This window comes from Cebus imitator, unplaced genomic scaffold (genome assembly GCF_001604975.1).
Source record: "Cebus imitator isolate Cc_AM_T3 unplaced genomic scaffold, Cebus_imitator-1.0 Scaffold9, whole genome shotgun sequence".
In the NCBI taxonomy this organism is placed as follows: Eukaryota; Metazoa; Chordata; class Mammalia; order Primates; family Cebidae; genus Cebus; species Cebus imitator.
This window is the reverse complement of record NW_016107324.1, coordinates 7,800,895-7,824,442: the sequence shown is the minus strand read 5'-3', so window position 1 is coordinate 7,824,442 and position 23,548 is coordinate 7,800,895. Positions and strand designations below refer to the sequence as shown.

Here is a 23,548-nt window from a genome sequence, read left to right as displayed (position 1 = left end):
CCTGGGTTCAGGTAATTCTTCTGCCCCAGCCTCCTGAGTAGCTGAGATTACGGGCACGCACCACCATGCCCAGCTAATTTTTTGTATTTTTAGTAGAGACGGGGTTTCACCATGTTGACCAGGATGGTCTCAATCTCTTGACCTCGTGATCCACCCGCCTCGGCCTCCCAAAGTGCTGGGATTACAGGCGTGAGCCACCGCGCCCGGCCCGAAAAGTGGACTTTTAAAATACATGACTCAACTATGGATTATAGCTGTGCCAGCGAACCTTTAAAATCCCTTGATCATTGAAGATGGTTCTTTAAATTCGTCACTATGTTATTTTATTTCATATTAAAGTTGTCTTGGAAGGCACTTCCTCACACAGTGTGTTTTCACTTACAGGCTTTAGAAAGACCAAAGTAATTTATTATATATACATATTTCACATATATATATCTACTTTAGGCATATAATATGTATTTATTTTAGAGATATATAATATATATTTTAGATATCTATTATATTTAAATATGTATTTTCTACATATTACATAGTTTCCATATATATTTAGAAATACATATATACATAATATATACATATATAGAAAATATATGTAATATGTATTTTACATTATATATATTTTAGATATATATTTCAGATATTGATTAGTAGCACTTTATTACTAGGCAGACACTTTAAGCAAAAAGATTATAAATGGATAGATAATACATGGACTTAGGTTTGTCCTATTTTTAAAAAATGTACTAATTCTGATTGTATAAAATTAAGAAGTATGACACTGTGCCACAAAGTTTCATCATCACCAGGGGTCTTTAAATGGCAAGCTCTTCTAGCATACTAAAATATTATTTGATTCACACATATGTAAATTAAGAAATGAGTATTGTGGAAAATTAGGCTTCCCTCCCAGATGAATTATGTAAAACATATCTGATACTTTGACAGTTCACTCATTATTTGGTCTTAGAAAACACCCTGATATTGAAAGTGCAATGGGAGAAGAGGACTAACATTAGCATACTGTCATTACCTTCACAGTTCTTCCCATCTCGTGTAACGTGAAAGCCCGCATTACACACGCAATGAAAACTGCCATCCGTGTTGATGCAGCGTCCATTATTGCAGATCCGGCCATTCTGTAAACATTCATCAATGTCTAAAATCCAAGTTTAAAAAGAAGAGATAGCTTTATTTAGGGGAGTTAAAATTATTTTATTTTCTCCTCCCTCCATCTGCAAACTCATGATCTTAGCCTTTGGTTTTAATTATTTACTAATATTCTCCAACATAAATTGCTTATCAAATAATTGATATTTAGAATCATCAGAGTTGAAAAGACATGATAAAAACCTATATAAATGCATTTGATCTAACTCTAATTTCTAATAAGACTCCTAAAATCTGAAGTCTGTAAACAAAATAGATTTCTTCTTCACCATTTTCCAACCACATTTATTTAACCAGTATAAATCATTATTTATACTGAAATTTGGCTGGCATCTTTAAACACATAATTTTAAAAGACATATTTTATAGCTATCTCAGAACAATACAACAAATGCTATTTTTTTTAAACAATCACTTTAATTCTGCCTGAAAGCCACCAATCACACCTCTAAAATGTCCATCTTTCTTACGGCAATTCTGGTTTACGTGCAGGGTTATTGCTGATAGATTCTTAGTCTTTTTAAAAAAATTTTATGAGTATGCTATCTACCAAATAAAATATTGATTCTGTGAGGGCATTTTTCCCTTTTTTCTATTGCGGTTAATATTATGCCAAAGTACACAGTAGAGCTTGACATGGAGGTGTTAAAATAACAATAACTCAAACAACCTGTTTCTGATTTCTCATTTAAAGATTAATAATAAACCCAAAATGGACAGCATGGTACCCTGGATTATCTGTTTCTCTCAGTTTAAAGAAGCTACAAATCTGGATGAACATCAAAGAGGATGAACACAAACTGCTTTGTCTACTCAGGCATATAGTAGCTTCCAGGGCCTATTCCCAGAAGACAGGGACCAGGAAACTACGTGGAGTCAGATGCGAACATTCCTATGTATGCAGAGTAGAGGTCACATTTGTCAAAGTGTCCCAACATGCCCTGAACAACGAGCACGTGCGTTCATGGCACGTCAATTACTCTGACTGTCTACCCTGCTTCTGCATGGCGTCCTGTGGTTGGCCCTCAGATGCACTTTCTTTCTGGGCAGATCCTGCAGTGGTTTCCACACAAGTCAGTGGACGAGCTGAGGCAGTCTGGGCTTTTCTTCTGTCTGATCTTTGTGCCAACAACCTATGATCTTTTTCTCTCTCATTTATTTCTTAATCCTTGCTAAAAATCAGACTTGGTCCGCACTCCAAAAAAATGGTAAAAACCACATATTCAGGAGCAGACACTTTTTTTTTTAAAGGATCCTATAATTTTTTGAAGCCCAAGGTTAAAATAAACACCATAAAGAGTTCATCTTTTTCTCTCCTCATTGATTTCAGAGTGTCATGGAGTTCCCCACTGCCTTGTAAGACAAATTTAAAGCTTGCTATTCTAAATTCACCTCTACCCATCCTTCTGTCCCCTTCTATTCAGCCCCTCATACTTCCCAGCTATGTGCACAGTCTCTGGACCATTCTGTGGCAACTGTCATCCACAAAATAATGCGAGCACGTTCTCAACTTCTTATTTTCAGGATAACCTTAGTGCTAGCTCTTAAAGAAGTCAGTGCTTAAAGCATTCAGGTCATCCTCAGTTTCCAATACTAAGTCTCGGATTGATGACAATCACAGATGCATTTCTACCGGCTGGCCCTTGCCCCAAGCTGAGGGCTCTCAATAACTACTTCTCTCTGCTTATTTAACAGTGCAGTCTCTGGACATTCATTTCTATTTTCTATTATTGCAAAATGCCTAGTACATATTTGTACATGTTAATTATTTTAAACAATAGTCATTATATTCAGAAGGTTCTCAAATGTTCAATGTATATATTTATATTTATATTTATTTATAATATTTATAATATTTATAATTCATTAATAGAAATGATAGCAAGTTCAAAGGCCTTGTTCCAGTTTTTCTGCTCAAAATGATCATTTATATGTAGTGCACTAAAATACCCTGATGGCAAGAAATCCCTACGTGACAACCAGATTCAAAAATTTTGAAACCAGTTCACTGATAAGAATTAAAACTTCTATAGGTCTTCAACTCAGGAAGAGCTTTTGCTAAAAGAGGCAAATAAAATTAACTCTTGCCAATGGCTACCAATTTTCTAAAGTGATATAAAACTTCCCTATCTTTCCTTATATTTGACTTTTTAAAAACCTTTAAGGTCAGGGATCCACGTGCAGGTTTGTTTCATACGTAAACTTGTGTCATGGGGGTTTGTTGTACAGATTATTTCATCAGCCAGGTATTAAGCCTACTGCCCATTAGTTATTTTTCCTGATCCTCTCCCTCCTCCAACCCTCCACCCTCCAACAGGCCCCGGTGTGTGTTGGTCCCCTCTATATGTCCATGTGTCATCATTTAGCTCCCACTTAAAAGTGAGAACATGTGGTACTTGGTTTTCTGTTCCTATGTTAGTTTACTAAGTATAATAACCTCCAGCTCCATCCATGTCCCTGCAAAGGACATGGTCTCATTCTCTTTTATGGCTGCATAGTATTCCATGTTGTACATGCACCACATTTTCCTTTTCCAGTCTATCACTGATGGGCTCTTTTATTTAATTTTAACAGAGTGTTTGCCCATTTTTTCTCTTGTCTTTACTGAATTAATGATACAGTTCATTTTGTGCTAAATTTAGAGATAGAGATGGAGATAGATGTTGGGGTTCCCTGACAGTGATCATTTTATCTTATTTATTTCTGTTTTAGAAACTTAGTACATAACGGTTACTTAATAAAAGCCATATTGGGTGGCTTAATAAATTAGGTAATAAACAAACCTGATGGGAAATTTTTATGAGGGGACATTTATAGCAGTGCTTCTCAAACTTCGATGTACATATAGATCACTAAGGGATCTTGTTAAAATACAGATTCTGCAATAGTACATCAGTGGTGGTGCCCGAGATTCTGTATTTCCAAGCAGCTCTAGGTGATGCTGCTGCTGACCACACTAAAAAGCTGCAAGGGCTTTGAGTGACAACCTTATTTTTTAGAACCTTCCATTAAGAAATTAATGGAACATAATTTCAACTGAAAGTTTCCTCAGTTGCTGTGTCACAAAGGACACTCCCACTCTCTACTTCTCGGATGAAAACTTAAGAGGCAATAATAGTGGTGAGACAACAGTACTAAAAATAAGATTTTCCTGCAGGCATAGAGGCATCTTCTAAAATAATTTCAATGCTTGCCAGATTGTATGATACTGTCTTTCAGAATGAAAATAGGTGAAATTAAGTTCAAAAAAGCCATGCGACTGTATCAGTCTCTTCTGGCATGGGTTATTTAAACTCCATGGAACTCCTCTGATGCCAACCCCCAGTTGGCATATACGTCCCACATTCCACGCCAGGACCATACCTCGGCATTCTGTCCGGGTGAGTGTGCTCTGATATCCAGCTCGGCACTGACAGGTATACGAACCCTGGTTGTTAATACACTCACCACCAGCACAGGGGTTTTTCTCACATTCATCAACATCTGCAAAGCACAATGTACTTAAGTCCAAAATTAGATAGCAATAATACCTCATAATTCTAAGACTGGTTCCTTTTATACCTGTAAAACATTTTCCTTTTGAGAAATAAATAACATAATAAAAGGATCTTTTTTCTTTCCACTACAATATGTCATTAGCCACTTGAAGTCTAGTTGAGCAGTTAAAGTATATTATTTTCATGTGTCATTTTGCAGAGAAAAATTCCGAACATGTAGCAACTCGACACTCTGAGCTAATAAACGTTTTCTCTTCCTTGAGTCTGGTCTAAGGGAACCAAACAGACTAACATTTCAGAAGTGGCTTCTGGACAGGACTCCAAGTATCTCTTCAAGCTCTATTTTTTCCCAAAAAAAAGAAGGCCTCACCATATCCAAGCATTCCCTGCTGAGTTCCACTAAAATGTTAGAACAGAACCTAGAGCAACTGTCGTTTAAAGGGCAGTTCTCAACCACCATAGCGTCTACCCCATCCCCTGATGTGCTCAATACACAGGCTCACACTAGTGTTACAGTCACTTAGAATTATCAGTATACTTAGAGAAAAACTGGTTTATATGCCCCTACTTGTGAACGGGAGGAAGCTAAAATTTAGCAAACATAACCCACCTACTATATCTTCTTAGTGGCAGACACAAGTCTGACCTCACATTCCCCAATCCTGAGTTAGATGTTCCCACTTCTACTCAGATCTGAATGACCTCTAGAAGGCGTGTTCATCGCCAGGAAATTAAATAGTTTGGGAAAGTAAGAACTATTCATTTTTGACCAAATCATAAATTTATAATTATATAACTAGAATTCATAATAGAACTAAGAGGTGAACTTATTTTAAAAATAAATTGATAGAAACTGAATTCTTATCTCATCCAACAAATTGATTATTCTTGTATTACATTTCCTCCCTTCACCAGCTTAAATGCCTTATTAGCAATTTAAAGTTCCTTTCTTCCATTTAAAATAACTAGTCTAAGAGATTGGTAAGCTACCCATTTAGAGTAGTATAATGTGAAAAATTCCATAATTCGGGGCTATTTTTAATGCTTTATTTGAATGGTTAGGCTTTTAGTAGGGTGTCTTAAATTGGACTTACCAGAAATGAGTTGAATATATTTTATAACGGAAGTTAAAAGTAACTTTAATAGGCAGAATAATGACCTCCCAAATATGTGCATGTCCTAATCGGCAGAACCTATGGATATGTTCATATAGCAAAGGGGAATTAAAGTCGTAGATGGAATTAAAGTTGCTAATCAGTGACCTTGAGATGGAGAGAGTCTCCTGGATTATACAGGCGGCCAAATGCAGTCACAAATATCCTTAAATGTGGAAGAGGGAATTGCAAGAGAGAGCCAGAGAGAGAGTGAGAGAGAGAGAGAGATTTGAAGATGCAAAGCTGCTGGCTTTGAAGATGGAGGAAGGGGCCATGAGCTAAAATGCAGGCAGCTGCTAGTAGCTGAAAAAGGCAAGGAGATGGATTCCTCCCAAGAGCCTCCAAAATGAGCACAGCTCTCCCAACACCTGGATGTTAGCCCAGTAAGACTTGTGTTGGACTACCAACCTACAGAGCTGAAAGATAATACAAGTTTGTATTGTATTAAGCCACCAAGTTTGGGGCCATTTGTTATAGGAGCAATAGAACCAGTAGAGTAAAGGAAGGGAATTGGAATAGCCCCTTGGTGCCAACCTAGGATGGATCACGTACCAATACACTCTCCACGGAGGTCCAGCTGGAAGCCTTTGTTGCACTCACACCGGTAACTCCCAGGAGTTGGAATGCAGCGTCCATTTTGACAGAGATAACGGACCAACTGGCAGTAATCAGTGACGTTGACTGGCAGCACCCCTAGAAGAACATTAAGTCCCATTAAAATTATTTTAAGTATGGTACCTTCCATCAGTACTTAGTCTGACAATGAACAGGATGTTGAATCAGAAAGGAAAGAGCACAACACTCTTTGGGCAAAGGTCATCTGGCAACAACAGAGCATACTTCCACCCTGCCAACAGAGATCACATTGCACTGTGTGCACAGGGGGGCTTGCAACCCAGATGCAGCCTGCTTTTCCCTGCCACCTTCAACACCTCACTCTCAAATCTCTAGTTTTCAGAAATAACAAAGGCAGAGAGATATGGTATTGATCTACTTATAAAACTGCCTTGCAAGCTCTATAACCTAAAGTATAATTTTATACCTCCACTATTAATCCTTTCTGTGAATTGGATTGAACTGTTGTCCATAACTCTCCCATAGTTGCCTGAAAACACTGATAACAAAAGGACGCTAGACTGGGTGCAGTGGCTCACACCTGTAATCCCAGCACTTTGGGAGGCCGAGGTGGGCGGATCATGAGGTCAGAAGTTTGAGACCAGCCTGGCCAACATGGTGAAACTCTGTTTCTACTAAAAAAAAAAAAATAAAAATAAAAATAATACAAAAAATTAGCTGGGCGTGTTGGCAGGCGCCTGTAATCCCAGCTACTCAGGAGGCTGAGGCAGGAGAATTGCCTGAACCCAGGAGGCAGAGGTTGCAGTGAGCCGAGACCATGCCACTGCATTCCAGCCTGGGTAACAGCAAGACTCTGTCTCAAAAAACAACAACAACAATCAAACAAACAAATGAAAACCAAAAAGACATTAATCTCTGGAGAATAGGAAGCCTCCCGTTTTTCTCTATGCAATAGAAAAATTGAGATATACAGATGATGTGAATATAGATAACATGTAAACCAAAAATTAATATAACAATTTATAAACCTATTTAATGACTAAAGCAGCATAAACAAACAATAAAAAATGTTAAAGAGAACAATGCAAGAAAAATAACTAGAAGACTTTTGAATTCTTACTTGGTGGTTCCCGAGATGGATACGGATATTCCACTGGTGGTCGAGGGACCGGAATTTGAGGTCCAGAAGGAAAGCCAGGAGGAACAGGGAGAACTGGAGGAATGGGGCCAAGGGGTGGGGGAGGATATTCTGGTCTCCCAGGAATAACCATAGGAACAGAGCACAGCTTGTTGAAATCCTCTAAAAAAACACAGCAAAACAAAACATAACAGCCGAGCTGTAGCTTATCGTCATAGGCCCATAGAAGTCACCCTTATTTTTTTTTCCCATTTATTTATTTTATTGCATTTTAGGTTTTGGGGTACATGTGAAGAACATGCAAAATTGTTGCATAGGAACACACGTGGCAGTGTGATTTGCTGCCTTCCTCCCCATCACCTACATCTGGCATTTCTCCCCTTGCTATCTCTCCCCACCTCGCCACATCCTTATTTTTTAAAAGATATTTTGGAATAAAATTGATCCTCAGAACTCACAGGCCAATTGGGAGAAAAGAAAAAGAACCAACTGACTGCATTCCTATTTTTAATACCTACAGCAGCAACCACTCTGGAACAATAATTGAAAACCAGGTTCTTCCCCAAACCTAGAAGTCTTTATCTGTATCAAAATTCACCTCATGGAATATACAGAATACTACTTTCTCCATCCAGTCCCACCTGTGGATCCCACAGGGCTCTACAGAATACATTTAAAAATTTGGATTTTATTTTATGCACAGTGCAAAACCACTGGATGTCTTCAACAGGGGTGGGACATGATCAGATGACCATTTTCAGAAGGTCATGCTTACAATTACAACATATGAAGAACATTACTGGGGGTAGGCAAGGCTGTTGCAGAAGACCAAGGGGGAGATGATGACGTCAGGACGAGGGAGGCAGTGACTGGGCTGCACAAAACTGGGCAAATCTAAAGCACACTTTAGACACAAATGTAGGGTGCTCAGTGAAGTAATAACTGTCAGAGCTCAGGGGACAGGAAGTCAAGAATGCCTCCTAGTTTTCTGGTTGAGCAATTGGGTGAATGTCAGTGCCCTTGCCTGGATGGGAAAAATCATAGTGGTAGCAGGTTTGGTGGATAGAAGCCAAGTTCCTTTTGAACATACGAGTTTTGGGATATCAGACATACAAGTAGAGGCATCATATCGCAGTTGTAAAAGACAGTGGGAAGCCTAGAGGAATCAAGACTAGATGTGTGTTTTAGAGTCATCAGCACAGAGAGGGGATGTTCAAAGCCATGGGGATGGATGAGCTCATGTAAGAGAGACATGGAAGGGGAAGAGAAGGGAGTACAAAGTTAGAACCCTGAAGAATACTGATTCGTAAAAGAAAGCAGTATAGTAGAGAAGTGGCCCACAGGGGAGGAGAAATACTGAGAGTGCAGGGTCTGGTATTAATACTACATAGTGACCCTCTGAATGAGGATATCTTGACTTCATCATCTGCTTCCCTATGATTCCATATTTTTAGGATGATCACTATTTTTCACAGCATCAGGTCTTTATCAAAATAAACCACCTTTAGGTTTTTGACACACCTGTTTGGGCTTCCAAAATGGCGTTTTTAAACAGTATACACTATCCAGGTTTCCAAGAGTGTATTTATTTTATTCATTTTCATGTTGCCTACAAATAACTAAGTTTTATCATAGTTACCATCTATAAATAACCTATGTGACTTTTAAATTTCATTTTTTTCCTCTCTTGCTAGGATGTTGGTAATTTTATTTTCACAGCTGCACAGTGATTTTTCTCATGGATATCTTCTATGCTAGTTTTAGCCACTAATAGAAATTCGACTAATATTTTTCTTTTCCTTATAGACTAAAATTTAACTTATTTTAAGGCGGTTATTACTGAAATGCATTCATGTTTCAACCTCATGGGATGTTCTGCCAATTTACATGAGGTTAAATATGCCTAGCTACCATGAACCCTGTTGGTACTTTCTGTTCCATTTCTAAAATTTCTTCAGTCATATTTGACATTTCCCACTCAAGTCAAATTTATGTTTTCAGAGAATTCCATTACAGCAATTTAATTATGACTTACCTGGAATTTCAAATCACAGAGATACTGTCATACTTAAATGTATTTGTAAAGGAATTCCATGTTGTTCATGCTTCCCTGACTGTGACCGATGTCACAATCCTGTTTGTCAACCAATAATGACTCTTCCTATAGATTTATCATCTGTATGTGCTATATTCGTCATTCCCTGGGAGCCTGCTTTCACCAAATTCCCACCACTAAGACTGTGTATTCTTTGAAGTCAGGGATCATCTCTAACTCATGACTAGTTGCCACTCTCGGCCTTGCCCTGCAAATTGCATGCACATAACAGGAATTCTTTAACTATGTGTTGGATTTAATTGAATGACAATTATATTAAGGAACTCACTTTGCTTCCAAGCATTTGTAGGTACCAATTCAGCCTTTTTTTTTTTTTAAGACTTTTAAAATTTATATAAAAGAAATTGGATAACTTATCAGCATTTCTGCTAATTAGGTGAGTATTTTACTTTAAGAATGCCATTAAATTCATCTCAACCTCTCTAGGAAAAAAGTGTATCAGACTGAATTCTGTATTTCTTCTTATTTTTTTACAGATTAATAATTTTCTCATTGCTCCTTTACATTTAGGATCAGCAACGTGGGGTTAATTTTGTTCAGCTGATATCTATCTTTACTATCTCTACTTAACCCATGATGATTGTTTTATTTTTTAAAGAGCAGAAAGCTGACCAATCTAAAATCCTTCCTGCATCTCTCTCTGTAAGAGCCCAGATCTCTGTAGCACTGGTACTGGAACATTTGGACAAACAAAAATCTACTGCAGATTATTGTGCTTTGTACATCTGCTTTGCCCAAGGCCTCTCAGGGCTGCACATCTCTCAGTGGTACACCTGGGAGAGCAGCTCCCTGTAAAGCCACACACACAGGAACCTGGTCTTCTGCTCCAACTGTCCCAAAGTTGCAGGCACTGAAACCTGCTCTTGTTCTCTTCTCTATTCAAAGCCTCAACACAGGAAGGAATCCACATCAAGGCTGCTGATTCCTAAGTTAACATATGCATTTTAAAAGCCATTCTCCTGGTACCTAAGCCATGTCTCAGTAGGAAGTCATGTACTTCTAAACAGTGATCTACTAAATGATCCCCTACTGGACTAAAGAAGGTAACCTTCATCTATGTATGTATTTATTTATCATTTTTAATTGACAAATAAAAATTGTATATATTCATTGTGTACACTGTGATGTTTTGAAATTGCTCAGTTGGTGGGAAAGATGTTACCTAATAACTTGCTCTCTCTATTTGAATGCCTCCTATAAGAAAGACTTCGCTAAATACTGTGGAAGTGTAAAAAGCATGAGAAATATGGGACTACAATGATGAATGACATTTCCTATTGAGGTTTATCAACCAGTAAAAGAGAATATGTGAAAACACATATGGGACTCATGCCACAATGACAGTGCCAGCCAGAGCCAGGTGAGCATGAGGAAGAAGGGAGCATTTCCAGCTGTGGCTGCCTAGGGACATTCATGGGTCAGGTCATATTTCAGCAGATCCTTAACAAGACAAGAGGATATATAACAGACAAGGGTGGCAGGAGTAGGGAGAAAGAACCTGAACTGGCAAGAAGTTTTAGAAAAAAAGCCAACTTGAATTTAGAAATGCTCAGTGCAACAAAAACTCAATCATATCATTTAAGCTACTACAAAGAACAAGAATTAAAAGATAAACTGGGATCAGATTTGGGGACTCTAAATGCTGTGCTAAGTAGCAAATGTTCTTTGCAACAAATGGAGTGACTTGACCACTGAATATTGCCTGTGTTCATCCTGGGGGAAAATTTTTGGACATCTTTCTGGACTAACAAAAGTGTGTTGTATTTATATATTTTTAGTTATGTATTTTTTAACTAACAAATAAAAATTGTATGTATTTATTGTGTATGACATGGTGCTTTAAAATACGCTCAATGAGTCAAAAGGTGTCTCCTTTTCCTTCCCTAGACACAACTTTTTAAACTGAACTTCACTGACTCAAACATTGGGAAAGGTACATGGCAACTGTGGATTGCAGAGACTAGTTAGGAGGCTATTGGAACAGTCCAGATGAGAGCAAACAGCTTCTAACGGAAACAAAACAATGGGCAGATAAATAGATACTGTGACGGAAAAAAAAAAAAAAAGAAGGGAAAAAAAAAAAAAAAACTCATAAAAAAAGCCCAAAAGCGAAAAGACAGAGCACCTGGAAAAAAAAAAAAAAAGAGCAGGACTTCGCAGCAAGGAAAGAGTCCAAAGTCAGGAAAAAAGGAAATGTGTCTCCTGAATAACTTACCTGAAAAATTCTGAGAGAGCTGTTTTACCCTACTGAGCTTTTGAGTACTACATGAGAGCCATTAAGCACTAAAACGAGAATAAGTACTTCCCAAAAATGTTTCTGTTTAGTAGTAATAAGCCAGATAAGTAAAAACCAGTGCCTGGAAACAGTACTCTTTGTACAGATCTTGGTTATTTTCCCTGTTCGTTATCTGGGGAAGTTTCCCTGAATGTCGTCTCTTGTATTTTCTGGGATCGATTCATTTACCCAGGTTTCCATTATAGCTGCATCATGCACATTGCCAATGGGCTTGTGAGGGCTGGGATGGGATATTCTGCAGATAACTGGAAGGGCTCTTACCGGTTGCTCTGATAGGACACATCTCAGGGGCGACAGTGACCCCTGGAGACCAGCATCTGCCGGCATCGCAGCAGCACTGCATCTTGGTTATGGACTGTGGCAGCTGGTTAGAGCAGCGCCCATTTGCCAGAGCTGTGTAACAGTATCCTGGGCGAACATCTGAGGACAAAGAAACACATATACACACACATCACTGAGATCAAACTTGTACTGACACTCCCCTGCTCCAGCAGCCCCGCACTTCACACTAGGACTATGGCAGGATTAACTCACACCTCTGCCCCCCGGACGGGAAGATGCGAGTGCTGCACAGGAACAGTGCTGGGTCAGAAATCCCTCGTCTCACACCTTTTACCCCTGTGTGCTGGTGCACTTGGCTCAAGTCCCACATTCCATACCCAAGGTGGGAACGAATGATTAAAACCATGTGTGCCACCGGAAAAGAGAGACTAAGAAAATCACTAGCAGTGACAGTTAATCATTTATAGAGACACGCCTCTATGCTGAAGAGAGACTGGGTTGTCCTTGGTTTCAAACTATTTAATTCGAGCTATTTTAGGAAAATATTTATGTAAATCTATTTTAAAACAGCATTTAGTCTGTATTTCTAGAAGGTCTTATTTTCTCAGTCTGCAACTGTGAGTCAGACATAAGATTTTTTTCTCTTTTACGAATAAGCCACTTTGTACTTAGATCCAATGCTTGTTAATCAAGATTTCCTTTTGTCTTGGGGCCTAACAGATTCTATAAGGCACTAAATATTTATAAGTTCAAAATGCACATGATTCCAAGTTCTTAGTCCTATGGATACAATAGCTCCAGAAGGATTTTTTGTTTTTGTTTCTGGCAGAAAGGTGTCTTCTCAAAGCACCACAGTAAGACACGTTTCCATATCACTTTTACTGGGTTACATCACGTCTGACTGTCATGACAACACTTGACACACTGCAGTGCAACTCTGGGTCACCAAAAGAGTTTGTGACACAGGAAAACCTAACTGCTCCATAAGACTTTGAGATATTACATGAAACAGAGAAGGCAGGTAGCAAAGTGAAAAACACTTTTACCTGCCTGACGTGTGCCAAGGGCGTACCTCTCTTCAAGTAAACTATATCTCTATAGAGATCATATAAAATTAAATTTTGAAAAGCAAATAATACAAGATGCTTGCTATTTTTAAAGCAGGGTTTTTCAACCCCTACGTATCCCAGCCCCTGGTTCTGATGTGTGGCGTGTTAGGAACTGGGCCACACAGCAGTGGGTGAGCAGCAGGCCAATGAGTGAAGCTTCATCTGTATTTATAGCCACCCCCCACTGTCGCATTACCACATGAGCTCCACCTCTGTCAGATCAGTGGCAGCACTAGATTCTCACAGGAGGTTAAACCCTATTGTGAACTGCCCATGCGAGGGTTCTAGGTTGCGTGTTCCCTACGAGAATCTAATGTCTGATGATCTGTCAGTGTCCTCCAACACCCTCAGATGGGACCACCTAATTGTAGGAAAAAAGTTCAGGGCTCCCAATGATTCTCCATTATGGTGAGCTATATAATTATTTCATTATATATTACAATTTAATAATAATAGAAATAAAGCACACAAGAAATGTAATGTGCTTGAATCATCCTGTAACCATCCCCTCCTCCCAGTCCAAGGAAAAACTGTCTTCCACAAAATCAGTCCCTTGTGTAAAAAGGTTGGGGACCATTGATTTAAAGGAATATAAGTGTTAAATCCTTTTGGAAAGCAAAGCTCTTTCATAGCCAACACTCCATCGCTGGGTTTCCTGTAAGTCTGAATATTAAATATCAAGTTTGCTCAGAAAGGGTCATACCTGTAATTGTTATCATCTACATCATTCTTAAGAACACAGAGCCTTCAAGTCTCAAGGTTTCAATAAATTAACAAAATGAAATAAAATCAAAACAAGGCTAATTTACAATCATTTAAATTATTAACATCAAGTAAAGAAGGCTAAAACAAACCTAGACAAACCATAAAAGAAAATTATGGGTCAGTTTTAAAGGATACAAGATTATTTCCGAAAAGTACTTAAAACCACCAGCCAGTATAAATGTGCTTTCCAGAATTTTTTTTTGTGGTTCCAATTCCTGTACCTCTGGTCAGACTAATAGTTTCACCAAAGAGGGAGAACAAGTTTTATTCCAGCCCAGTTCAGGATAAACGGCTGGAGAGGGAGTGTAGACAAGTATGCTCTGTGAAGCCTCAGGTGGCACCTCCCCTGTCAAGAGGGCAGAGAAATTGAACTTCCTACACACTAATTTGTAATGCCTTAAAACCACTAATACTTATATACTTGGGAATTAGTAAATATTTGGGGCATAGAAACCAAAGACTGTTGAGAATGGGAAGAGATATTCAAAACTGGCTTATATCCCAGCTTCCAATGAATTCAGTGGTCAAAACCCAGTGTAAACACTTGACCGAATTATGGAATTTGTACATATAATTTTCAGCATGGGCTATCTTTCAGAGCAAAACTAGGGCCTACAGTTGCCAACGACAAAAGCTTAATGGGCTAATGCCTATTATTTTGCAAATTAACTATGATATTATGTTATTGACCATCTGGCTGACTTACATGTTAAATCAATGGGTCACAAACTCTTGATCAAATGGTGACTGTTGGGGCTAAAAATATTACACATCAAGTTTGGGTTACTGGCAGTCCCTTATTTACAAATGGTACCTGCACATATAATAATCATTTTTTTTTAATTTCTTTTTTTTGCTGAAGAAGTACCTTTGTTAAAAATAGACATTTAAATAACATCATTTTAATGAAAATCTGCAGGCTCATAAGTAAAGGAAGGAAAACACTGAAAATCAGAAACCATTTGGAGTAACTGACCCCCAGGGCACACCACCCTGAAGGTGTCCACTTTGTGAGGCAGCAGTGCCACACTAAGTGGGGGGAACTGTTGCGGTGGTATGTCACTTTGCACAGAGGGTAAGGAGTGGCTGCAGAATACTTTGAAGACCTTCAGGAGAAAAGCAAGGGAGAGAAGAATGTCAGGATCTGGAGAACATAAAGGGAGACAGAAGGAACCACAGACATCTTCCTTTTCTTTTTTTGGGACAGAGTCTCACTCTGTCGCCATATTGGAGTGCAGTGGCATGATCTTAGGGTCCCTATTCTCAAGACCCAGAAATCACACTATATCAAAGCAAATATATTATGGGTTAAATAGATATTTGCAGGTCATCCTAGCCTGTCAACAGCCTTCTCCTAACCTGTCATGAACATGGTTGTGTACAACCACAACCAGGAGCTAGGAGTTGTGATGCCTTAACTAGGGAAAGGTATCTTTCTGACTCCTAGGAGTTGAAGAGAGAGAAAACCATAACATAAAAAGACAACCCTACAGAAGTATTACAAATGCCACAGGAAGATCACAGAACAACAAATAATACTATGAGAACGTAGAACACAAAGGGAGCTCTGGGGTTTGGAGTTCAGAGAGTCTCAGAATGTGGTGGCAGAAGGTGACAGCTGGAATTTTATGGTTAGAAGAAATGTGTGCCGAAGATATTGCATGCCACTATCTACATCCGAGGTTTTCTATTGGTGAGATTAACTAATTCCATACAACCATCTTGTAAACAAGCCTTGGATGTTTATACGTTAGGGACTATTTGCATTTTCTCATCACTAGGGGTAATTTTGAGGGTCTCCGTTGCTTATCATTGTGGGGAAAAGGAGCACTGAGGAACGCAGAAAGGTCACTTGAACCACCGTGTATGACAAGTTGCTAATTAAGGGAATAATAGAGTTCCAAAGAAGAAACGGGTCTTGCCTAGGGGTCTGGCAAGAAAGAATGGGCTGCATCCGGGGTTGAGGGGTAGGAGGCAATGAGGGAAGTCTAGGCTGTGCACTCAGGTCACAGAGAATCCCAGATGCCTTTCTTACTATCCACTTAAACAACGGGACCATTATTTATCCAATCTCTCTCAATCTCAGCTGCTTCCCATCTACAATACCGCTGTGAAATGAACATTACGTCAGATAATTTACATGAAATACCTCATTCCCAGGAAGTGATCCATGAATCTTAGTTCTCTTCCCTTCCTCCTTTGTAAAAAGTTAGTATGGATATATTTCATAAAAAGAAAAGAACTTTTAAAATGCAAACCACCTGATATATAAAGATATTTTAATGTTTTTCATGTAGTTTGAGGCTCTCTTAGAGTGAAGCCCCTAATATCAGACTGTGCACTTTGGAACTTGGATTTTAATCTAGGACACTGTACTTTGAAGGAAGTCTTAACAATTGTTAAATCCAGCAGCTGTCAAATCTTTTTTTTTTTTTTTTGAGATGAAGTCTCATTCTATCACCCAGGCTGGTGTACAGGCAAAAACTCATCTTACTGCAACCTCCACCTCCTGGGTTCAAGCGATTCTCCTGCCTCAGCCTCCCGAGTAGCTGGGATTACAGGCAACTGCCACCACGCCTGGCTAATTTTTGTATTTTTACTAGAGATGGGGTTTCACCATGTTGGCCCGGATGTTCTCGATCTCTTGACCTTGTGATCCACCTGCCCTGGCCTCACAAAGTGCTGGGATTACAGGTGTGAGCCACCAAACCCAGTCAAATCTATTTTTTAAGCAACAGAACCCCTTATTTAATTGATACCTGACACAAAAGCCTAACACTTATACAGGAGATAAAGTGATTGCTATGCCTAGAATGTGTGTGGGGCTGTGGGGGGACAAGAGCCCTTTCTGCTCAGCCCTCTCCCTTTTCTCTGTCCCCTCCCCAATCCCTGCAGCCCTGGAGGGCTTTGAAACACCTGAAGGATCCACTGAACACAGACTGAAAACCACTAATTTCTAAGTCCTAATGGAAAACTACCAAGGGTTTGAGCAAGAGTTTTATTTAATCAAAGCACTATTTTAGGAAAATAAATCTCACAAGATGGATTGTGGAGAAGCCAAGAAGCAGGGAGACCAAGTAAGAGATTATTGAAAAATTTCAGGCCAAATTAACATAGGTTCCAGGAAATGGCTGAAGGTAGGGGTAAAAAGAGAGAGACATCTGGGATGACTTCAAGGTTTAATGCTGCATGACTACAACATTAATTAATAGACTGAAGATATCTGTAAGGTCTCCAGGATCATCCCACTTTTATGGGAGGGAAAACATCCCCAATAAAGACCGTAAGGTGCCTCTGTTCTTTATGAGGGCACTCAACTGTTAAACACTTTTCCAAAAATGAACATTTTACCTTAACTGATAAATTATACGTGCCCCTTAACAAGCCTGTTTGTTATGGAACTGACTTATACAAACCATGCATGGTGTTTGTAATTAAACCTACCTATGCATCTGGTACCATCTGGAGAGGTGTAAAAACCAGGGGGACATTTGCAAAAGTAACTGCTGACTGTGTTTGTACATTCGCCCCCATCACAGATTCCAGGAATTGTGCTGCATTCATCAATATCTGGAACATAAAAAAGAGTCTGAGCATTTGTAGAATACAATATAAAACTGTTCGTCATTACAAAGATTCAGATGTTAACACTAGTCAAATCATGTCCCTTTAAAAAGTAAAAGCTGCATCCAGAACAGTCAATTCAAAGGTAGATACAGCTTTTTTCAACACAGACTTACCAAAAAGATTTACCAAATTCAACAGATTAGGGAAAAATGAAATCACCCCCCTTTAAAATCTAAAACTGTGCACTGTTGTTTCACCAAGTAACTTCAGTATGCTAATGTTATAAATGGCATTTATTAAAAAATTTTTTTCCTTTTGTTTCCATGTTTTGCATTAAGTTAAACTCCCCTACTAATTATTTTGTATTTTGCATCACTTCTTGGATTACTTTTCAACCTATTTTCCACAGAGCAGATACTGGAATCCTACAGAGGAGACCCTGTGGTTTGAGTGCTGACCCCAACTTGGCCAGCTTGATGTTCTCAGTGGCATCCAAAATACCATTATGATGGTCTTCTGTGGTTGCTGAATGAACTGTCATGGACACTTGGTACTCTAATCAGACCCCCTTAAAAGAAGGACTTGCTGCCCCAGAGGCTGGGAATAATACTGTCAGCAGGCGATCTTGGCTCTCAGCCCTTTCCAAGATTACCTGGGTCTCAGAGAACCACCTCACCCGAGGTCACACCCTTCCCAGGCACCCCACACCCAATAAACTATTGTAGAGGATCAAAGTCTGGTCCATCCTGTCCCAATGGGAGACAATCCTGAAGGCCACTCCAATTCCTTCTGGGGCCAGTGGAGGCTGTCAGTGGGTTATACCCCAGCTTGCCTTCTCTGCATGCTCTTGCCTCTTCCCCTTCTCTTCTGCAGGTATTGATCCCAAGGACATCTTCTAATAAACAACCTGAATGCTATGGAGGCCAAAGCTGGGGTTAGCCCTCAGGGCCTGACGCCACTGGTCTCCATCAAGGAAGCGGTAAAATTCCCTTAAAACAAAATATCTGACCATTTCCTTCAAGGAGAGATTTTCAATAGCCTGACCCATACACTGACAAATGTCAACATATATGGCACCAACAGAAGAAGAGACAAACATTGAGAGTTTCCGTCTTAGGCTAGAAGTAAACTCAGGGGACAGGGAATACACATGGCCTCATCTCTAAGACCAGTAGAGGTTTCTGCACTGACCTTGGGAGAGGTGACATTTGACCCAGGCCTCCTGGGAGTGCTGCAATGGCCAGGCTGACCCCGTTAAAATCGGGAAAGGCTTAGGACTCCCAATAAGAACAGTTATTCTACAGGCTAAGCACTGTCTTCATTTATAAAACAAAATAGAATTCTAAGAACCAGATTCAAGTATCTTCTGACTCAAGTTCACCCTGTTAGTCAAAAAGGCAGCAATGAGTGTTTACATGCAGTTTAACCTTTTTAAAAGCAAAATCACCATTCTTCCATGCTAGGCTAGAGGCTAAACCAAACAATATTTCACTGCTTACATTAGAGTCAATGCTAACATAAACAGCATTGTCATTGCAAAACTGTGTAATGGTAAAGGTGCATATTCTATTCTGACAGATATAAATTTCACGAGAGTCTGTGAAAGAGTCAGGTAGAGAAACTGCCAAAGGGAGACAAAACCTAGGGATACCCACATAATATCTCAAGGTAGCCACACTTCTACTTAACACAAACAAATAAAAAGCAAGTATATCAAAGAGCCTACAGGATTCAAAGCCTCATTTAAGCATAGAGGAAGGTATAATTATAATGCAAAGGTTGTTAAGAAGAATGTACCATTTGCAAAGTGTCCCTAAAAGTTAATATCTGAGTCCTATAACACCTGCCAAAGATCACACGAGGAGATAATGTGGTATTAAAATTTTTTCTCAACCCATTAATATAAATGACAGCTGCCACTCTTATTAAGCCCTCTTAGCATACATCAGTATCCAAAAGGTTTAAGTGACAGCTTATGTCAGAAAATGTTATTTAAAAAATAGAATTAACTTTGACAGGATGAGGGAAATATTTTTTCCATGCTGTCTGGGCGAGATTTGAGCCCTTTATCAAAGATAAAAATAATAACAACAGTAATGATGAGAGTTTGCACACGCTGAGTGCCAGGCACAGTCTAAATGCTTTTAGTGAAAAAGAGCAGTGCCCAATCATCTAATCCTTACAATGTGGGTAGGATTGTGGGCCTGATTCTATACCTCTGGTGCCCAGGTATACCTCTTGCATTACACTGAGGTTTTCTGACATGAATCAAACGTGAAATAAGAGCAAAGAGGCTCATTATTTACAAAGTGAGGCTAAACTCAAGTCTCCAAGTGGCAGGGGTTTTTGGGGTGGATGTGGGAAGTTTCCACCTAGGTACACACCTGCGAAAGTCAGCAGGTCAGGAAATATGTCATAGTGCACACCTCCCTGAGTTCACATAGATTAAGATTAAATGAGACTGGGGCAAATCATTACATTTGAAGGAGCTTAAGTGACTTCAAATTCTCCTTAATATGTCCCCTTCTCTGTGACACACCCTTCTGCCTTCAGGCATCTAGTGCCTCTCCACTTTCCTAAACCACCTTGCTTCTCAGTGCCATGGCTTCAAAATAAATAAAAGCAAGAGTTCTATCTATTACCAGGCTGTGGTGGAAAGTTCCTGATGGCAAAGGTGAGAATAAGAATGGCTCACACTCTGAATTGGAATCACACATACTCTGAAACTTGTTCATATGAATTTATTATTCCTCCAAATTCTTACCCCTCTGTGTTCACCTCCTTTTAATAGAATTTTAGGCATCCCAAGTTATGAGAGAATTTGGGAACAGTGACTTTCTCAGAGTTTCTATAAATCAGGCTGTGTCAAATGCCAGCCATAAAACTAAACCAGGTCGGAGGCATGGTAGGAAGTGGGGCTTGGCCAGGAAGAGCTATTTTCATGCTCTGGACACTTCTCCAGGCTTCCTGGAGGCAGGAAAGAAGGCAGAGCTGCTGGGGAGTAGCTGTCCCATGACAGCTGTCTGTGACCCCACTGGCTTCTTGCTGTCGCCCTAAGAAGAGACACAAATGGCAGCGCTCTTCTTTTCCTATTCGCCACCCGTCCTTTGTTTACATTCTTTCTCATCCTTCGGTCTCATCTATTCTCCCAGAGCATCCTTCCCACCCTTGGGCCCCTTTATCCTAGGGCTCCTCTGGCAGAACGGGAGGAAAACGTATGGAAGGCAGATGCATGGAGCTTGGTGTCTGTTTGGGACCAGCATCACCATCTATTACTTGGCTGTCTAGAAACTCCACCCAAGATTGTAGACTTGACGAGGGAAACCCGATCCGGACAGTTAGCCTGATCCTGACTGTACAGATACTAATACAATGAGAGAAATCAACTAAAAACTGTGGCAGCTGTTTCAAAGTAACATGTGACACACTAATGATCATGAATGCCACTAAGCCTGTGAGCTTAACTTTGTTTGATTGTACAAACTCAACCCAGTGTAAAATGCATCACTAAAAACTAAACAAGCTGACTCTTCGAGTCATGTTGAGAAAAACATCAGCCATACTATTTTATAGACACACCACGTACGCCAGCTTTTGTTCATGCTGCATCTGCTGTCTGATCACAACTTGAAAATGGAGTCTGGTTTCTGGAACTTGAAAGAACCCGCATATATCATCTTGTTCAACACCCTCATTTGAAAGTTGAAGTAACTCAGAGATGGTAAGTAACTCAGATATCTAAGATCACACAAAGGATTAGGAGCTTGACCAGGGGGCATCAAAGATGGGGGCCAGGCCTGCCTTATTTCCAGGGCTCTTTCACCTTAACCACAGAGATTTTTTTTTTCAACTAATTGTATAGAGAGGGCCAGTTACCTTGCATAGTCAAAGTCAAGGGCCTGCAACCAGCTGAAGAGGATGGAGCCCCATTTGTGGCATTGGGTTAAGCCACCCCAGGAATTCTCCTTGGCTCCTGAGAGGATAAGAGCCCCTAACAGTAAGTAGCCATTATTTTGGAAAAGGGAAGTCCTGAGGTTTTTGGCTCACATATTACGGAGCGCACGGATTTAAAGGCTACATTTTTAAAAAGGTCCTGTGCATCATGCAGTGCTATTATAATTGCTAAAGGCTGGGCTGATGATAATCTAAATCCCAAAATATTAGTGGTTAATTAGGAATCCAACAGACTTCTTCCAGAAATAAAACTTAATCCCTTAATTACACTTTTTATTTCTCAATTTCCTCCCATAGTAACCTATGCAAATACAGACTTGGTTTCCAAAGAAAGGGGCTCATGTGTTCTTTCAGCGTGCATACTCTACAGTCATCGGAAAGATCAACAAAGAAGGTGGGCATGAACTCTGTTTCCTTTTTTCTCAAATCACAGCTATAAATCTGTTTTTTTCTTCTTAAATGTATGAGAATTTAATAATTGTTATTTAATCCCTTCAGCTTGTTAATTTACATTTGAAATGTCACCCAATTGTATGTATTTATATAAAACTTTTCCATGATTTTTTTTTTTTTAAAGTTTTGGGGAAAGAGGGACACTTTCGGGAGGAAGTGAGAATTCTGCAAAAGGAATATCTCATGGAAAGCAACTTGAATAATGCCATTCTCAGATCTGACAGAGTGAGGGCTAGCATCTTATGAATTTGCTAAAGCCAATTTGATTGAATTGGTGTTCGTTGAAAAAATTCTATAAAACTACCCAATTCCTTCCCTTCCAAGTCAAAAGGAAGATACCTTTAAAAAACCACTCAAAGCAATGGAAAAGGTACCAGAACATTTCACAAAGGCACAGAACCCTATGCTGATCATCCTTCTAGGGCACATATTGTCTGTTCAGTGGTTATGGGTCAGATTTCCTGGTTTCCCTCTATTGACCATCTAGACACCAGCCGATGCCCAGAGTTATGCCCTTTCCACAGCGAGGCACTGTAACTGGAAGGAGTGAGGACGCTGAAGAAGTGAACCCAGCTGCCAAGAGTTCTCAGCGGACTTCCTGACTGCTTTTCTCCCAGAGTAAGACAGGCCAACCCTGCTCACACAGTCTCCAGGCCAGAGAATGTACAGCACTAACAGGACATTCTTTTCTAGTATCAATTTTGCATTGATACTACAAGGAAAAGAAGGGGGGAAAAAAACCATTATCTAAATTTAATCTAACAGTAGATGGTAAAGGAAAAAAAAATGTAGACAAAATAGTCTGTTTTAATCTTGCTACTGACTTTAATATGTAGCTGGAAAATTTTTGTGTGTGTGGAAAAGGATTCAGTATTTCTCGGACTGAATTTTTGGTCCACTGGATACACCACCATAATTGGCTTCTTAGCATAAATAAAAAGATTCAAATCATTTTTCTTTCAGTCTGAGCATTAAATCAGAATCTTTTGTCTGGTCCACATCCACAGACCATTCCTAATTGTTAATTGACTTGTCTGAGTGAAAAGCAAGAGACAAAATCAATTCTAGTTCAGGCTAGAAGCCATCATAATTTCAGGGAAAAAAAAAAACACAGACTGGATACATCATAAGGACTGTATTCCCCTCAATCTTGAAGCTGACTAGATATTCTGAAGCTGAATATATTAAACTGAAAAAGCCTAAAAGGTAAAATACAACCTATCACTGATGTGGTTTTTGCATGTGATAAACTTTAATGGTTTATTAAATTAATGTCATACATATATAACCTGAAAATCGATGCCAGAATATTTTAAAAAGCTCCAGACACTAGGAAATATAGTTGTTAAAACAGAGGTAATAAGTTTCACCTAGGAAAGAGGACAATGTAATATGGCTCAAACAAGCACCAGAGTGTGAGTTTAAGAGGTAAATTTCTTTGGGAGGCCGAGGCGGGTGGATCACGAGGTCA

General features: G+C 39.4%; 1 protein-coding gene across 3 annotated transcripts in view; it reads right to left on the bottom strand.

The window, feature by feature from the left end:
- The window catches only part of FBN1 (fibrillin 1), a 235,950-nt gene that overhangs the window by 96,858 nt on the left and 115,544 nt on the right, over positions 1-23,548 (bottom strand). For all 3 annotated transcript variants that reach the window (XR_001830020.2, XM_017545034.2, XM_017545044.2), the window contains exons 9-14: positions 17,548-17,673; positions 12,209-12,367; positions 7,518-7,697; positions 6,374-6,514; positions 4,534-4,653; positions 1,034-1,159 (exon numbers count right to left, since the gene is read on the bottom strand). Coding sequence is in view for 2 of the 3 variants with exons in the window: in XM_017545034.2 (XP_017400523.1) it covers positions 1,034-1,159; positions 4,534-4,653; positions 6,374-6,514; positions 7,518-7,697; positions 12,209-12,367; positions 17,548-17,673 (852 nt within the window). In the remaining variant the exon portion in view is untranslated. The remainder of the gene's footprint in view (positions 1-1,033; positions 1,160-4,533; positions 4,654-6,373; positions 6,515-7,517; positions 7,698-12,208; positions 12,368-17,547; positions 17,674-23,548) is intronic.